General features: G+C 39.5%; 2 protein-coding genes across 4 annotated transcripts; one reads left to right on the forward strand and one right to left on the reverse strand.

The window, feature by feature from the left end:
* Nucleotides 1–1,288: 1,288 nt before the first annotated feature.
* On the forward strand, nucleotides 1,289–12,177 carry LOC105281318 (mitochondrial folate transporter/carrier). 3 transcript variants are annotated; one of them, XM_011342445.3, is made up of 6 exons: nucleotides 1,289–1,796; nucleotides 6,688–6,841; nucleotides 7,131–7,398; nucleotides 7,516–7,629; nucleotides 7,967–8,112; nucleotides 10,699–12,177. In XM_011342445.3, exons 1-6 carry the CDS (start codon nucleotides 1,646–1,648, stop codon nucleotides 10,877–10,879), a joined length of 1,014 nt encoding a protein of 337 aa, XP_011340747.1. In that variant the 5' UTR covers nucleotides 1,289–1,645; the 3' UTR covers nucleotides 10,880–12,177. The 3 variants fall into 3 exon arrangements, with proteins under 3 accessions (XP_011340747.1, XP_011340757.1, XP_019888073.1); XM_011342455.3 differs by having other exon boundaries at nucleotides 1,290–1,796; nucleotides 7,146–7,398; XM_020032514.2 differs by lacking the exon at nucleotides 10,699–12,177 and having other exon boundaries at nucleotides 1,290–1,796; nucleotides 7,967–10,041.
* LOC105281304 lies at nucleotides 11,345–16,700 on the reverse strand. The gene is made up of 4 exons (XM_011342437.3): nucleotides 15,245–16,700; nucleotides 13,223–13,355; nucleotides 12,611–12,798; nucleotides 11,345–12,429 (listed from the first exon to the last, which is right to left on the reverse strand). Exons 2-4 carry the CDS (start codon nucleotides 13,325–13,327, stop codon nucleotides 12,318–12,320), a joined length of 405 nt encoding a protein of 134 aa, XP_011340739.1. The 5' UTR covers nucleotides 13,328–13,355; nucleotides 15,245–16,700; the 3' UTR covers nucleotides 11,345–12,317.
* Nucleotides 16,701–18,438: the final 1,738 nt, after the last annotated feature.

Below are 18,438 nucleotides of genomic sequence, written 5' to 3' on the forward strand. Positions count from 1 at the left end.
ACTCCGGAATAGCAAAATGTCCGCGACACTTGCATTCAAAACCTTATAGAAAGGTCGCTGAAAGGTATAGATCAATCTGCAACCTTTCTGAAATATTGCCGAAAGATTATTAAAATAGCTGAAATCTTTTTGATATATTACTAAAGGTTAATTGAAATAATTTTGAAACTTTCCTATAATGTTGCACACAAATTACAAAGCTCTTATTAAAATAAATTGAAAATACTTCAGAAATTATATTTAAATTTATTATACGAGTATTCAGAAGATTGCAAATACTAAAAGTTATAATAAAAATTATATATAAAATGTATTTATTATTTTTATTGTACGTTTTTATTTAATATTTGCAATCTAATTAATATAATAAATATGATTTCTGAAATATGCTTAATGAAAAAAATACATAATATATATAAGATGTATATAGATATGCATATATATCTATATATATAAGATATATAGATAGATATACACATACATAGCTAAACCAAGTATTCACCAAGTTTCCCTTTAAAAAGCGTGAATTGTTGGCACATTGACAAAGAGCCATTCTTATATTATATATTTTCCTTTTTCTTCCTCCAAATAGTTGATTAAAAGGAAAGAATTACATAGATATATAATTCTTTGTTCAACCAACACTTATATTTGAAAGAAAAAAAGGATACGTAAAGATAATGCATTTTTTTGTCAACTGGTTAGCTTCACTAAAGATCGAATACTTGGTCTAGGTATATATATATATATATAATTTTACTTTTTACAATATTCACATTTTTTCAAATTTATTGCATGTGGTAGGTTTTAGAAACATTTCTGTTGCAACATTTCATATGACATATTGCGGGAATCCTTTCAGAAATGTTGCATATGAAATGTTGCAACAGAAATGTTTCTAAAACCTACCACATGCAATAAATTTGAAAAAATGTGAATATTGTAAAAAGTAAAATTATATATATATATATATATACCTAGACCAAGTATTCGATCTTTAGTGAAGCTAACCAGTTGACAAAAAAATGCATTATCTTTACGTACGTAAATGCAGTATCTTTCCAGCGTAACAATGAATACGGCGGGAAGTAATAACTTCTTTTTCAGTACGCATACATCGTAAAATCATGAAAACCAGATTCGATTTGACAATATTTAAATAATCCGAAATACGAAAGCGCGTTTGAGGTTACGCGAACAGCTGTGGTCGCGTCTGCTAGTCTCGCGGTACGGCGCATGCGTGGGATTGCTCTCCCCACCACCGGTAGAACAGGAAATACCTCTCGCACAGCTGCCCGGTCGGACAGTATGGCGGTGTTCGGTGTACGTGGTGCTGTGCGTTTCGTCGTTGCATAATCGGCAGCCAGCGGCGAACGGATCCGGGGGCGACCGTGCGGACGGGAACAAGCACGAGAACAGCCGACAGGAAGACAGAGAGCATCGCGAGGGACGCCCTGCATCGCGGCGGAACAAGGATCGGATAAAGTGCAGCATCTACGACAGCCCAACGACAGTGCCTGCCGCCGATCAAGAGATATGCCGCAGAGTGGAGGCGCACGTTGCTAACGGCGGCAAGAATGCGGAATTGGTCACCGGTTACGGATCGGTAACGAACGGCGAGCGACACGGCAGCGTACCGCAGAACATGTCGGCGATCAAGGGTAGCGGATCACCGGGGGCGGCGCGCAATGTCCTCAGCAACTTCAAGTACGAGTACTTCGTCGCGGGGATCTCCGGCGGCGTCGTCTCGACCCTGATGCTGCACCCGCTGGACCTCATCAAGATTCGATTTGCAGGTGAGTCACGCGCGCGCACGGCCGTCCGTCCGTCCGTCCGCTCCGCGCGACCACTCGTCGTCTACGCGAGCGAGCGTGCTCGGGAAAATGGCGGTTGTCGCTGCCCCGCGTCGCTGCTCGCGTGCACGTGGTGCGGGCGCTTCGAATCGCCGCTACCTTCGGGGATGACGAGCGTCTGCACGTGGTTTTCCCGCCGCGCGCTCTTCTTGACCGAGTTTCTTCCGAGATTCCGAAACGAATCGGGTATAGAGTAGGTCGGGAGAGAAAGTGCGAGATAATCTTTGTTAATGTTGCATCAGAATATCGCATGTCCCAGAGAGCTCGTAAAAGTACACCTAGGCTGCGTTCAGATTCTCTACCCGGGTGTTCTCCCTCTCTCTTGATCTCACTCTTCTATCTTTCTCACTCCAACAGCTGCAGCAGGTGCACCCGGGTAGGGAGTCTGAACGCAGCCCTATTTGAATCATTTGGGGAGAAATAGAGTAGAAGCAATGCGCCTCCAAAATGTTTCGCTTCCAGAATCTTATCTGTCGGATCATCGAGTATCGGAAAGTTCTTTCAATGACCGAAACTCTGATTATTCCTAAGATCTAAATTGTTTGGGTTTTATCTTTTTTCACAATTTCAACAATTTGAGTTGTAACATATCATATTTAATTTCTTTTAAATTTTAAGCCTTTGTAGAAAAAGGGATTTTCATCGGTTCATAATCGCGTCTTGAGGAAACAGGTGACTGGACACGTTTATATATAAGTGGCCTGCTTTTCCAAGTGTAGTCGAGTAGCTTATATATAAATCGGCTTAGGAATAAACATCTATATCGCCCGAATCTCAAATCATCTCAAATTTTATCATTTAGTTATTTAATTTTATTATTAATATTTATCTCAAATTTGGAATTGTGTTGAATTATTTAATATACTTGCATGCAATTGCATGTTCGTAATGCAAATTTTTAATATTATATCTAATATTATCTATATTTATTTCTAATTTGCTTTAATATGTAATATATTATAATTTATTTCTTAAATTTTTCCAAATACCTTTAAAGTATCTTTAAACAATTTTATATATACTTTAAATCTGTAATCTATAAATGCTAATATTTTTCCTATTGTTCACATAACGGAAACTAGAAAGGCGTGTATTACAATCCATGCTGCATAAAATGCACTGCATCGCATAAATTCTGCGTACAGTACTATAGAAAGAAAATCGATAGCTCGAAAGTGAAACAGTGGCGCGAATGCAGACTAAGCTTGATGCAGATATCTCATTGCATCACATTTTATCAAGAGATGCATTACCATCATTAATCACCATCAAATAGTGCTGCAGACTTAGCTGCATAGCTGACATTATTAAATATAGTTCGATATTTATCTTGACTTATCGAGGAAATTAAAAAATTGTCCATAACATGTCGCATTAATATCTATCGATTTACGGAAATTATTCCGCGCGAGAAAACATTCAGCGCGAGCAGAATCTTTTTCGTTAGTGGCAGATCAAAACATTATTCCCATTCGTGAACTATTGCAACAGACGGACTTTCGCTGAGGGCGGCGATTGTAGAAATCTAAACGAGTCTCGGCTCGCGTACAATTTATCGCGTCGGTAAAGAACTAGCACAGAGATCCGTAGAGTCGCAAGCTGAGGTCATCATGGGATATCTTTCCGATGTTCCGCAACAATAAGCCCGTTTCTGTAATGACGCGATGCTACCGGCGATACATTCGCAATAGTTCCGATCGTGAAAGTGAAAACGAGTTTCACCTGTAATCTTATCTTGCGCACATAAATCAATCCAAAATTTGGAAAGTTCTTAGTCATAAATGTTTCAAGGTTGATATCCATGTCGAAGGCGTTACTTGTGAAATAGATTTCTCTGAATACCTGCCTTATATTTAAAAATATTTCAAGTTGCTTTATGTTTAACATGTGGATTTTCCGTACGAACTTTTCGGTCGTTATATTAATTAAAGAAACAACATTAATGTTACCATGGACACGTGCACGAAATTAATTGGGCAGTCTAAATGTTAAAGATATGAAAGAACATTGCAATTGTGCTGTATGTAATCTTTCGTATCTTCATATCTGACAATGAGAGAGATTAAGGAGTTAATATTCTTCTGTCTCTGGGACGTATCGCTTCGTATAAATTCTCGAATACTTATACTATCGACATTATTTGTCAAATGACAAATGTTGTTTTCTGCAGTTGGGATAAGTCTCACGCGATGTGGCACGGGATCACGCAATTTTTATTGTACACACGCACTCGACTAGATTATCACTAGCTTCTTTCGCTCTAGCTATCGTTATATTTGTCACGATAATTAACGGTTAGATTAGATAATTCACGGAAACTAATGTGTCTGTTTGAAAATTCGTTCGATACCGGGAATAAATAACATTCCACCGTTATTCAATATCCATGTGGAAAATGCCTGGATGTTTAATTTGATTAACGACTGATGTGGCGACGTACAAAGAGCAAAGCGACAAACGGATAAAGAATGACGGATAAACAATGCAACGGAGTTATCAGAATTTGTACCGTCGAATTTATCTTGAAGCTTTTTAGAAATATCGAGCTATTTGTTGGGACATCTGTCTCGGTCGCGAGAAGCCGTCCCATGCTTTCGATAAGGAAATCGAGCTAACGTATCGGTACAATATATCAATTTAGTCTCGTAGAATGCTTTTCGTCCTGATTGTGACGGACCGGCGTGATAATTATATAATCGTCATATGCTCACATTTAGTGGCACGTGCTTGCCTCACGCTTATGTCATGTCGTCACACGTGAACGTACTTTAACATTATCGAATTAAATTCATTCTCTGAGATTACCGCTTTTCACAACAGTTTTATAGCTATTTGTTAGCGCAGAAATAAATATTGTTGGTTGTGTTTGGTTTTCGCCGATATCGCACGTAAATACGATTTCCTTTATCGTCTAATATTTTCACATTACGTCAGTATCAATGATCTGACGTCAATATTAATTCCAGTTCAGTTAACCGGTAAATGCAAAAACGTTGCGGTCACCACATACTCGTAATTCTCATTTTTGCGGTGAGTATACATTATGAAAATTCTTTATGGATGCAACGCGAGGTTATTACGAGGTGCCTGGTTCCAGGAATAAATCACACGTGATTTTTTCTTCCGGCACAATTAATTTTCAGAATAAAGGAGATTTACGAATGTATTTTTATTGTTTATTTGCAATATGACGTTTTACATAACAGATAGATACAGATGAGCTGTGTATCATTTGACTGTGATTTAAAAACCACTCGCATTTTCGAACATATGTTTACATCAAGCATTTTCTGTATTTTTTAAGTGGGCTCACTCTTGGACTTCGTCCAACGTATTGTCTATATTGCGTTGCTCATTGGCGGTGAGATCATAAGTGAACTTCCATACATGATGAGTTCGCGGAAGAGGGAGAGAAATACATATTGGATCGTAACAAGAAGAATAATTCTCGTAATGGTACTTGAATGCTGCGGCGGTTTTAGGAAATTTCCGCAGAACATAGTACAGTCATCGGTTTTATGTGCTGTTTATCGCAACGTCAAACCAAATGAGAATTCCTGTTTTGAACTGACTGTGTTTTCTGACGTTCGTTATCCAAGTAGCTTTTGTTTATTCATTTAGTTGAACTAGTAACTAGTTTGGAAGATAAGTTTTTCGTGTAGAGACGTATAACGGGAGAAGGGCTTTCGCGTGCTCACTTATTTTTATTTTTAAAGATTTTCTTAAAATAAATCTGTCTTGCAAGTGACATCGGAAAGTGACTAGCTAATTGACTGAAGGAAGAAGATAAGCAGGACAATGTGTCAAGCTTGAATAATTTTTTAATGAACCCATCGCGAATTTGAATGAGGGCAGAATTTAATGCGCGTATTTAATGTTGAATGCGGCACGTGATACAGATGAATATAGAATTTGCCGCGGGGAACGGGTGCTTGTTTGTCGTATTTTTAACAGAATATTCGTTGGCGTTTCACCAAGCAGCAAGCCACGAGAATTTCGTGAGTTGCGTCAGTAGCACGTGACAGTCGGTATTGAATCGTTCCGTCGCAGAGTCGACCGAATCGCCGAAAGCTTATCCCAATTTCCATGTCATCAATTCAGCAAATATGGTCATCAAATATCAAAAAGAAATTCCGATACATTAATAATTGTACTATAAGTATTAATGTGCGGAGCTCAAGGAATGAGAAAACTAATTTGTCTTTATATTTATTTCTATTTTGAAGAAATATAATTATGACATATGTAATCTGTATAATTTCATATTGCACGTTATATTACGTCCGATTATGTAATTTTACGTCGGATTACTCATTAACAAATGCTGCACATTATATTATTCTTCTCATATTATTTTTCTTAGATCGTGAAAACAGCGAATATAAAAAAAACATGAAATTCAATTCCAGCTACGAATTTTATCATTGCGTGGATTCTTGTATGCAAAAGAAGTTGCTAATAAAAGAATTTCTTGGAAACCGGGACTCGATACCGCTGCTTTCAAATAGCAAGGTGCGATACGAAACTAAAGTCGCGACCGTTTGCGCTGATAAAGCTGATACATGATACGAAAGCACGCCGATCGTACATACGTTGTGTGTATTCAAGAATAATAATTAGGTGGTGGTGCTTATCATGAAAAACGATGCATTATCTACGGCGGTTTAACAGCGAGGGCAAGCGACGAAATCACGAACAGCGATTCGTTCAATTAAACGTAATTTCATATTGGCAAAACATTAAATGCAATAATAATATTTTGCAATTTTGCATGAAAATAAACACACACACACAGGAGATGACAGTCACTTGAATCGTTATCTTTTGGTTGCAGTGAACGATGGTCATACAAACACAGCACCACGGTACAACGGTCTCAAGAATGCTCTCGCCCAGATCGTTAAAACAGAGGGATTGCGTGGGCTTTATAGGGGTGTGACGCCAAACGTCCTAGGATCAGGCAGTTCCTGGGGTTTTTATTTCTTTTTGTAAGTACAAATTGACGTAATCATCAGTTCAATATTGCGTTCTAGATTCTCCTGAGTCTTAGAATTTAGTGATTATTTGATGTATACTTACGTACTTACATTGTGTGATAAGCTGATGAAGAATCAGTTTGCAGTTGCGATATGATATGGAGAATTTCGATCTGATATCGATTAGAGCGTGTCGTTGCTGATTCCTAAAATTTAATTTTGCAATATTTCGCAATTTAGTTTAAAATCTTGTATTCATTCTGCACATGTGCAGAACAGTTTTGGATGTCTCTCATTACAGAAAATTGATTTGCAGCTACAACACAATAAAGACTTCGATCCAAGGTGGCAATTCGAAGAAACCGCTTGGACCATCCATGCACATGTTCGCCGCTGCAGATGCCGGAGTGCTCACCTTGCTCATGACCAATCCGATCTGGGTGGTGAAAACGCGACTGTGCCTGCAATATGCCGATGACGTGAATATGGCGGAGTCGAAGAAGTACCGTGGGATGACGGACGCTTTGAAGAAGATTTACAAGACGGAGGGCATTAGAGGCTTATACAAGGTAAATGAGGTTTCTCTTTCTCGTGATTTCGGATTTGTCTCGTTATTGTGATTGACTCCAAAGTGCAATGAGATTCGTTGAGAGAGAGAGTCATCAGACCACTCTGTGCTCTTACAGGGTTTAGTTCCTGGATTGTTTGGGGTGTCACACGGCGCGATACAGTTCATGGCGTACGAGGAGATGAAGAACAAGTACTACAATTATCTAAACGTACCCATCGACACCAAACTGGTAAGTCGATCGTATTATTTTCGTTTGACAATCCTATGATTTCGACATTCGCTTTATTGCTCGACATTATTACTTCCCTCCGTAGATTTATATTTTTTGCACAAAAGGCATAAAACCGAGTGATTCTTTTTATCTCAGAGTTTCTAGTTTTTAATATAAAATACTTTTTAATAAAATAATTAATAGCAACGATTTATTCTATTATAATACGTCGTGGAAAGGATACGTATTACGTAAATAGTATGTCAGTCTTCTTTTTGCTACTCAATGCAATAATATGCATCTTCGATCATTTTCTATCAGCTTATCAATTCATATTTTTGAACACTTGTTGCAGAGTACAACCGAGTATATCATCTTCGCAGCGATGTCGAAGCTGATCGCCGCAGCGTCGACGTATCCCTACCAAGTGGTGAGGGCTCGGTTGCAGGATCATCATCACGACTATCGCGGTACCTGGCACTGCGTCCAATGTACATGGAGGTCAGAAGGACTTAGGGGTTTCTATAAGGGCTTATCACCATACCTTTTACATGTTACACCAAACATATGTCTGATTATCCTTATTTACGAGCATTTTACTAACGGTAGATAATCTGCGTCGGCACATTTCATTGCTGCGGATGTAAGAAGATTTTTCTTAGGCAATTTTATTTCTCCGTCATGTATATAAATATAAATGTAACGATGTCCCCGATTTACCAAACCTCACGATACTAGCCGCCCGCGGGCGGCCACGTGCTTTTTCGGGTGATGTGAGGGCACTCAATTATTTCAAGATAGAGTTACGATGCAGGGAGAGAAGATTTTCGTTATCTCGAAAGAAAGTCCCTTTCGTGGAATCATTTTTGTCGGAACATGTTTAGTTGAACATTTTTTCCGAACTCCGTATAACTAAGCATTAGCACTAATTTTTATCCTATTTTGTCGTTAGGTAGTTAAGTAATATGTTTTAGCTTTCTTTCTGGTATTTCACTCGATAATTCTCTCGATATTTTTTCTATTACTCGTATACCGATTAATTTATATCAGATTTGTTGAGAATAATACGGTAATGAAAAAAGGAACTCGCTCGACCTAAGGAAATAATTTAAATAAGGTTGATATTCGTCGTTACCGTATTAAATTCTCGCATTGCGATGCGACGTAAATGCAAGGAGTGGAAAGTCTGAAGCGGGAATGATAAAACGGAGAATATGCGTAGAATGTGCGTGTTTTATTTATTTCAATCTCTCATCTCCTTTTTTTTTCTTTCATATTCAAGTTAACTTGAGAGACTGCAATAGCGTAGAAAGTTACGAACGACGTTAGCTTAATTAACTCCAATTAATTTATAAATGTGGAGCTTTAATTGATATAAATTCATAGTCGAATATTGATTGACGTATTTTATGCCTGGGGAAAATTTTATTACGATACACGAAACTATTTTAACACGAAACGTCTTCTAATTATGTAAGGTACGACGTTGCGACGAGTGAACGTATGATCATGGAGTCATCTTACGTTCACCGTGTCGCGTGAGATACTCGAACGTCAACTAAACTGGTTTTAGTTGAACGTGCGTAGCTACAGACGTGCTTGGTTATATGTGTATATGTATGTATACGTGACAAGAAGTGGAAGGAGGATAATTAATCTAATTAAATGAAATGCTCTGTGCAAATATAAGAGCTGCATAGGAAGGAACGTGATGACCCCGCGCGACGGGCGTTTTGCAATCTCGAATATACACGAATTCAATAACCAAGTATTCACGTAACTAATACGACGTAACGTAAAAAAATACATGTATGTCTGTTTATAATGTTCGAAGTATTTTTGATGCATAATGATGCGACGAACACACACACACGTAAACTGATAACTCGCTGTGTTCCTGCTCGACGAGTTCTCGGCGAGTTCTGGTGCGGACTTTCTCATCAAGCATCGCCTGGTTCAGGCGATCTGATGAGTTGAGTCTTAGCAAATGTAGTAGCGCAAGAAAATTTGCTGAATGTACTTTATGTTTTATTTTTTATTAAGTGAAAAAACCGGCTCTGTCATCTCTCTGTAATGATTACTTACCTCGCCCTAATTAGGCAGAGTATTTGATAGAGTCCGTGATAGGGGACGTGATAGTGACGAAGTTTTGCAAGGATCGTTGTAGAGTCTGGCACTCGGAAACTACGCTAGATAGCAATAACATTTTAATGTCATTGCAATCTGTAAATAGTAGGATGAATTATTATTTATATCAATTTCTTTTTAGCGATAAAAGATAGTAAGAGCCCGTTTCTTCGATGAGAAGGATTAACGGGCCTTGCGAAGGAATATATACTTAAAGCAACAACACTGTGACGATGTTAATAAATTCACACACATATCGAAAAGTGTATGTCATTAAAATTAGCTATTAGACTGTTTCAGATCACTTTTTCACTATCCTGGATATTTTTTATTTCTTTATTCTGTCTTCTGTCCAATTCTTTTCTTCAATTCCCATCACACAATTTCTGTTTATAGACAATAAACAACGGTCATTATTAAGAAGTAATTATTTAATTGATTTAACAGGTTTACTGAAATTAAAAATCTTTTAAAAAATATATTTTCCGTTAAAGCTCTCTCTCTCTCTCCCTCTCTTATCACAGCGTCTGTTATGCCACTAATGAAAATTACAGATAGCATGTAGAAAGGTATTGTGACTGCGTTAAGTATATTAGAAATTACTCGATAGTTTGTTAAGCCACCAGCAGTACGATTTTTGAACGTAGTATACGATAAATAATCAAACGTGCGTCTTACACAAATTATACGTTGTAGCTGCAAAGTAATCAAATCCGAAAACTTGAGACAATTGCGATCCCGCAAGTCGCTGCAAAATTGGTCTAGTGGAACTTTTCAGTTCTGCGCGGATGCCAAATGTTCATGACAAATTCCGTGTCAAGAATCGTACGCGGGTAAAATCGATAGCACTTTCGAACGCGCCTCGCGTCTCGAGCGTGGCTACGATTTAGATACGCGCGCGCTGATTCTTTTTGTAAAACGCAAGTAAAACAAAGGCGTATTGCTGGTGGTTCGTTACAGGTATGAGAGTTGGCGTGGCTTTTACAAGGGTTTAAGCGCAAACCTCATCAGGGTGACTCCGGCAACGGTTATCACATTCGTGGTCTACGAAAATATGTATCATTATCTGCAATCCGGGCGCGCCGCTGTGGAAGAAGCGATCGCCATGCCTGTGCCTGCAGTTAACAAACTAAAGGAATAAGATAAAAGAACAGAGGATCGTCCCTCGAGGCCTTAATGAAGAAACATCCAACTGATTCGGAATCTGATTGAATCTTGCAAATCCAATTATTAACGGTGATGTACGCACCACACATATGATGATGTAAAATATATATATGTGAGAATTGTAATACTGTAGTAAATTATAACGCAAAAGATTATTCCAAAAAAGAGTTAAGATACAAGCTTCGAGGAGCACAAAGCTTTAAATTTTCCATTAATGTGTCACAAAACTTAAAGCTAGGATAGTCTTAAATATTAAATCTGTGGTCTTAAATGGTCTCTTAAGTCCCTTACATACTTTTGCATACTTTCATATTGCCTGTAGCTTTCTAGATTTTCTATTGGCCTTTTCATTCTGCGAATTCGACAATTACTTCTTACCTTTTATTAGCTAAATGTACGTAATGTTTCTATTAGCGATAAAATGTTTCTAGGAAATTTTCTAGAAAGCTTTAATAGACTGTTGTGTAGTCGTTAATATGAGAGATAATGTATCTGTTACATAATTTTAAGTGCACATTTTTAAGAGATACACCGATAGGGAATATCTTCCATGATGATTACAGATAATTGCGTAATTTTGTTATCCCGCCGGCAGTAAAATGCATTGAATCCACCTTTTTTTTCTGCGCCTGATTTGATTCTCTAGATTATATTCGCAACAGTTCATGTATCTTTTTTTCAAAAGATACATAATAGTTTAGGTAGCTTGCTTTCTTCAACGATTATTATAATAGATTTATTGCATTACCAATGTTTGCAAGTTCTATGCTTCACCACTAAATTGTACTGCAGGCTGGCCCAATTCTTTGTAGTTTCAGAATTTTGATTCTAATTTTGTAATTACAATCTTGTTAAAAATAAAAAATTGTAATCTATTATGTTGGTAGAATTTTGTTGAAACTTGTGGATGAAATTTTGCGTTAGACTTGATCGTTAGGTATGTTAATGAATTGGCAACGTTTGTAAATATCCCTGTTGCAAGTAGATCTTAAAAGGCAGAGAGCTGTTCAGTCGATGTTGATATAATGGCTTACTAGATCTAGAGGATTTACAGAGCATCTTTTGTAACGCTGATCACAATGCTGCTCTTGTTCGGCTTCTGTAATCTCATTCGGAAGGTTCTCGCTCCTCGACATCGAGGGTCTGCAACAGAAATGCGAGCAAGTGAGTAATACAAGAATTCGAATCATGTCTGATCTGATGTTTGACGGTATGAGTGTCTATTATGGATGTGAACACTTTTTGATCGAAAATAAAAATATGTTGAATAAGTTAATTACAAAGATCCAGAATTTTCCTTGAATCTTCTGTATTTCATTTACATTATTTCCTTCCTTGAATAATTTAGAATAATGGATAGCTTCCTAAAGATAATTACTATATAGTTAATGAATATAATTTTTTCTTGATACTTACGTGAATATGATTTGAAGGATATCGCCGAATACGCCGTTTTCACGTAAAGAATATCTTGCAATGTCGCAAATGATTCTCAACAAGCAGTCTAACCCAGGATATCCCAAACTATTAAAAAGATGTAGCATTACTTTACTCTCGAATTATATTCTTCCTGAATTTTATTCACAAGATCACGTTTCCAAGCAACAATCGTTTGTGCCATTAAAAATTACGGCGAAATTTTGTAGTAAAAGTTTATAATCGGGTCATGGAATATTGAGCGATGTTATTTGATATATACAGTTACCTTTCCATTTTACTCGTGAACACCCTGTATATCAACTGGCGACTGAGACTTCGTTTCGCGAAGTAACTTTCCTCGTAGAAGTAACTCGAGTTCCACTGGTATGGCAAACCATAATTCGCCTCGAAGTAAAACGACAACGACACGGATTTGTCAGGAATATCTATCGGAATTCCCAGAGCGAAAAATATCTGCGAATGAAAGATCGACAAATACAGACGCGATGTTATTTCTCCGTATATACTGTCCATTTAGAGAAATTAAAAGATGATTAATTGGATAAATTGATTGGTCCTCATGCATAGAATAGAGATGCTTTCCAGCATATGGAAATGTGGTTTGATAAAAAACAAAATGCAATGAACGATTTCTATATTTTAGCATTTTCTGCGATGAGAAAGTATTTCTTGTTTCAATATCATTTTTCAATATGATCGACGGAACTGCCGATGATCGGCACATCAAACATTTACACCTCGCTTCTTTCCGATCTGCTTGGTGAGTCGTGCTTCGCGAGTGTACTTGAAGTGCAAATGATTAATACCGTGTTAATAGATTGCTCACATACTCTAAGACGCATTAGTAGATGAAAAATGAATGATTGATCCACCGTACCCCCGTATTGCTGCTCTCGGGAAATCCAATAGATCGCATGTGCCTCGATACGCCGCGCGTGATATTTTTCACCCCCGATACTCGCGTGGACTTCATAAAGCACATCAAAAACGCCAGCGCCGTAATTTGATCTCTGAAACATTTGAAAACGCGATGAGATTCTCTGACACTATTATTCGTTCGTATTTGGTGGAAATTTTCAGTACTGTTATCTTATTATTCACTATCTACCATAAAACAAACGATTTATGTATAAATTTCTATTTTATTTCAATCTAGCTAACGTGAGCGACGTATCATGCATGTTTTTTTATTTTCATACAGCTTTTTTTAATAACAATGGAATTCGAAAACGTTCCCGAGATAGAAAAGCTGCAGCGATGACACTTAAAAATTCGTTCAGCACGTTCTGCAAAATAAATAGCCCAATGTTTAGATATTGGAATGACAGTTTTAGAATTTTGCCGAGCGCAAGCCTGCGGTACACAGTTCGGATATTGTCCATCCGAATCGACGCGGGAGTGATCGATAGCTCGCCGGTGAAAAAAAAGGTTCCATACATACGTCGCATCTGTTTGTTCATTTCTTTATTTCGCGAGTTGTTTCGATTTCGCGATCGCTTCATTGGTCCTCGCGCGTATGCAAATACCGGGCGATTCTCGCTCGTTTCGCGCTTAATTTTTTGCAATGGCTTTGCAATAAAGGAAAAAGAATTTATTTCGCGCGGCAAATCGCCTCGTGTCGCGCATACGTCACTAAATGCAAAACACCGGTACGCTTTTTTCTTTCCTTTTTTATATCGCGCGTATTATCGTGCATTTTTTCGAGTCGTTTCGAATCATGTCGCTTTGTTGTATTTTATGTATTTTTTATATCGCTATACTTAGGATAATATTTTTAAACTGCACACTCACTTCTTCATGTCTCTGTAACGTATAGCCGGAGTCTCGCGAGTCTCGCGGGATGTTTTTAACGAATGATGAATTAACGCTTTGCGTAGAGTACGAGCGCGTATACGAAATAAAAATTATATCTGTTTGCGCAAGCTTAATAATTATGCTCGTTAGTAAGCGGCAGTAACAGTTTCGTTTCGCACATTGTGATGCTAATATATCAATATATCATAACAGCAATGCACGACTCTCGCAAATTGCGATTAGCATTGTGCTGCAACAAATCTGCAACAAGTACTTGCCATTTTTCGTGTATAACACGCTTGTTTTAATAAGTGCAAATATTTATGTTTGCAATTGTATTTTGACTTCAACCAATTTTCATTCCAACGAATTTGCCAATTTTATGTAGCGTTGATCGTACGGATCGATGTTTTGTTTGCGAATACTATTATTTAGATTGTGAGAGGCGCGAGATCGCGTTCGCTGCGTTTACCGCGCGTTGCAAATATTTTCATTTTACAGAATCCAGTTGTCAAAATGTCATTTCCCTCCCTTCAAAGCCCGCGTAACGGGATTCGTACTTTGGAATCACTTTACCGAGCTCAGTGGGAAAACAGATTTATACACGGCGCTTTAGAAGCACCTCTCTCGCTATTTCTCTCCACTCGTACATTTTTCGCTCTCATTTCGATCTCATTTGTTTACGCAATTTATTAGTTTTGAGTATCGAGCACTTGCTAGAATTAAAACCATGACAAAATGAAAAGTACTTGAGATTATACGGAAAGTTTCATTGTTTGTCGTTCAACGATCAACTCATCACCGAACGTTTATTCGCGAAGAGTCTTCGATCACCCCGACATCGTTTGATGACGCAGTGAAAAATGAGTTCACTGTACAACGCGTGTTCGCAGAGCAGCACATTGCGGTCGGAAAACATCAGCCGGCTCCCAATCGTTCAGAATCGGCGAGATTATGGATCCGCGGGATGCATTAATCTTGCGATCAGTATGCATCCAGCACTAATTGAATTAATAATGGAATTGCGGAGCGGCTGTTCCTGCCTTGTTTAGTACATTCCTGATTCAATGGCGAACTTGTAATTATTCCGCGAGACTTTACGTACCACCCGACCGCCAGCCCCGTTCTCGGGCCACCGGATACCGCCGGAACAATGCTCAGCTACCACCTTTCACCGTGTCCCAGCTGGATATCCCACCGGTACGGGGTTGTACACACTAAATACATTATTGATTAGCGCGCCGTGAATTTAGTGGTCTCCGCCGCGCCTTGCGAGCCGAGCACTCGTGGTATTCGGTCGGCAGCAGTCACTCGCGAAGGGTGCAGTCACATTTTTGGGTCACGAAACACACTTACCCCGCATCACGAATATACATATGTACGTGTGCACATATGGGATGACCAAACGCCTCGGTTTCTCCATCCCCCGAATTCTCGCGCGCCCGGCTCGTTCTTTCCCGCGAATGTTTTGGGAATTTATTTTTTTGCATTTATAATTTATTGCATTTACGATGAGCGGTTATTTGTTCAATACTCGCATCGATGCGATATTCGATTGTTGCAATCTCTCAAAGATTTCGTCGAAGAAAACAAGCATGGACATTAATTTCTGCTTTTATATCATTTCTGCTTCGTAAACTTGTCGTTTGCAGTATTTCATATAAAGTTTACTGCAAGATATACATTTTTTTAAATTAAATCTCTACTTTTATCATGGAAAATTGGACTTCAGATATGTTTTCTGCGTAAAGCAGACGGATGATTGTGAAACATCAGCTCTTGTCTTCCTCTGTCACCAGGAAAGAATTCTCTTCGCACGACATAGAGTGAATTATACGAATAGTAATCCCGTTTTCCCCAAGCGAAATAATTTGCCCGCGCGGATCGCTTCCATGCTCGGGCAATATCGCGCGCCCGCGCGCCCATAGAAATAAAGGACGCGAGATTTACGGAGGAATTGCGCGAGGAAAATTTCATGGCGCCCTGGTACATGGTACGTGGAACAGCGTCGGAGATTTTCGCCGCAATTTTCCGCGAGGCTGCGGAATGCGAGATGCTGATTCCAAGATGTGTGCGCGCGGTCGGCGCGACTGTACGGCTACCGGGACATTCGCATGTATTACACCATGCCACATAGCAAGCGATCGCGGTAGACGGACATTGCGAGAAAATCGAGAACGAAGTCTTATCTAGCTGAAATACTTTGAACGGACCATACGATGGTGCAATCGCGAGTTACACAAGCGTAATGCTGCCTCAATGCGATTTTCATGAAAAACCTATGGAAATGAGTGTCACCTTACGTAGAAATTTTATGGCTCGGCACGAGCATGCAAGAGAAGGTAGAATCTGCAAAAATTCTATCAAGACAAGGAACCAAGTGCACTTGCGGGAGATATAATATGGAAAGATATAATATAAAAAATTTAATTTTTGCGAGAAACTGCGAAGCTCACGAACGTAGACATTGAAGATAGATTATATATTTATATAGAAATAGAGAAACAAGTTAAAAGAGATGTAGAAAAATGTGAAGTAACATTTAGGATTATTACAAAGTAATACTAAAATAAGGAAGTTGGAAGATATAAATAAATGAATGTAAAAAGAAATTAAATCATAAACGTAATTATTAAAGAGAGATCACCGCGAATCAGTCACATGCGCAAGTCCGCGAGCGGAATTCCACCCTCGGGATCGCGAGGGTGAGCGCTCGTGCTGACTTGGAGGGTTGTTCGCCCCGTGGTGTGCAGATGGCAGCTCCTGATCAGTATCCAGGTCCTTCAGCCCCGCCCATGTGATTTAAACGACGACCTTTTCAGCCGGTCCACGCGCACCCCAGGTCGAGTGGATACAGGATTCAGGTTGCGAGATCCTCGCGCGGGTGAATGACTGAACGGCGCATCTGCATCTGTCATACGCGCCCGTGTATTCACCCTCGCGCGAGATTCACCAGCTTGATAATGTCGCGTTTAAGTTACAGCGTTCCGGAAAAGAAGTGTTGCGAGAGACTTTGCCAACATAAATGTCACATCAGGAAACCAGCGTTATCGCTTTAAAGTGACAGAATCAGTTCGATAAATCATGAGGAGGAGAAGCAGAAAGAGACAGAGTATAAAAGAATTCTTCTGCCGCTTTTGTTTTTGTAGCAGAGACAAAAAGATATAATAAAATAATAATAATAGAAATCAAGGTGTGTATCGAGTGAATAAGCGGAATCTTGATATCGGAGAATCGACTCGGATACACGATTAGCGTTGACTCTTCACATCCCGCAAGCCAGAGTAATCGTGAATTACCGGCGAGTCGACGGAATCATAATTCGACGAACGCGTAATCGAGTTGTGAATTCGAGTTTTCGCATGTTGGGCGCATACTTTCGAGAAAGATCCGCGGTGAGAGGCGCGAGAAATCGCAAACTCGAGGAAACTGAACTTCGTCAGGAACACTCCATGCGATACGTGTTCCGGAACACGAGCGGCACACAAATCTGCGGGATGCTGCGCGGCGCGACGTTAATAAACGAAAAGTTCAACAGACAGATTTGCATCGGAATTACATCGCACAAAGTCGAACAAGTCGAAGCGACTCGCCGCGACCGCGATCCAACGGGTGCAATCGTGTTGAATACTGTCCAGAAAATTCCGGTTTCCTCGTTCTCCTGCACCTACCTACCTATCTATCTGTCTATCTACCCACCCTCGCCACGAACCGCCCCGGGCCACGTCGGAGTTCATCTTCCACTTTGACCGAAGTTCGGCTTTGAGCGGCACGGCGAAGCGAGACGATTATGAGCTTACATGCGGCACTAGCTGCCGGGGACGACGATTCACGGCCTTGAGGAGAATTAATGCGACCGTTAGAGCGCAATCGTGACGAAATGCGGAGGCAGATTTGCGAGAAGGACGCAGGAGCGGCAGATCGAGGGTGGAGAACGCCGCGCCGCGTGGCCAACGTGATAAAAACTGATGTTCCAATCACTTTTTTGTATGTAACAATGTAACTGTCCCTCCATGTAAACCTCCATGAGGAATGAGAGAGAGAGGAAGAGGAAAAGGAGAGAAAGGAAAAATTAAATTCCTCGGATGGTGGATGATCGCCGGGGATCACGTATCTTTCACAGTAATTTCACCCTCCTCGGACGAGCGGCGTGAATTCGATCCGCCGTCGTTTACCATGTTCCTTTTACTGCGGCATGCAATATCGTTCGAATCAACCCCGACATGTTCGACTGCACAACCCTCGCTCCTGTATGTCTACACGTGGCGCACGGGTGTCCCGCGTGTACCCGGAAATCGA

This window comes from Ooceraea biroi, chromosome 6, assembly GCF_003672135.1.
Source record: "Ooceraea biroi isolate clonal line C1 chromosome 6, Obir_v5.4, whole genome shotgun sequence".
Taxonomy (NCBI): Eukaryota; Metazoa; Arthropoda; class Insecta; order Hymenoptera; family Formicidae; genus Ooceraea; species Ooceraea biroi.

What these genes read in the sequence shown, in the direction of transcription:
- LOC105281318 (XM_011342445.3), top strand. Translation starts at nt 1,646, where the DNA reads ATGTCGGCGATCAAGGGTAGCGGATCACCGGGGGCGGCGCGCAATGTC. An exon ending in TGGGGTTTTTATTTCTTTTT is followed by an intron (nt 6,842 to 7,130) that starts GTAAGTACAAAT and finishes CTCTCATTACAG; the next exon opens with AAAATTGATTTGCAGCTACA. An exon ending in GCATTAGAGGCTTATACAAG is followed by an intron (nt 7,399 to 7,515) that starts GTAAATGAGGTT and finishes GTGCTCTTACAG; the next exon opens with GGTTTAGTTCCTGGATTGTT.
- LOC105281304 (XM_011342437.3), bottom strand. Translation starts at nt 13,327, where the DNA reads ATGTGCTTTATGAAGTCCACGCGAGTATCGGGGGTGAAAAATATCACG. An exon ending in CCGAGAGCAGCAATACGGGG is followed by an intron (nt 12,799 to 13,222) that starts GTACGGTGGATC and finishes TTTCATTCGCAG; the next exon opens with ATATTTTTCGCTCTGGGAAT. An exon ending in TTCACGAGTAAAATGGAAAG is followed by an intron (nt 12,430 to 12,610) that starts GTAACTGTATAT and finishes TCTTTTTAATAG; the next exon opens with TTTGGGATATCCTGGGTTAG.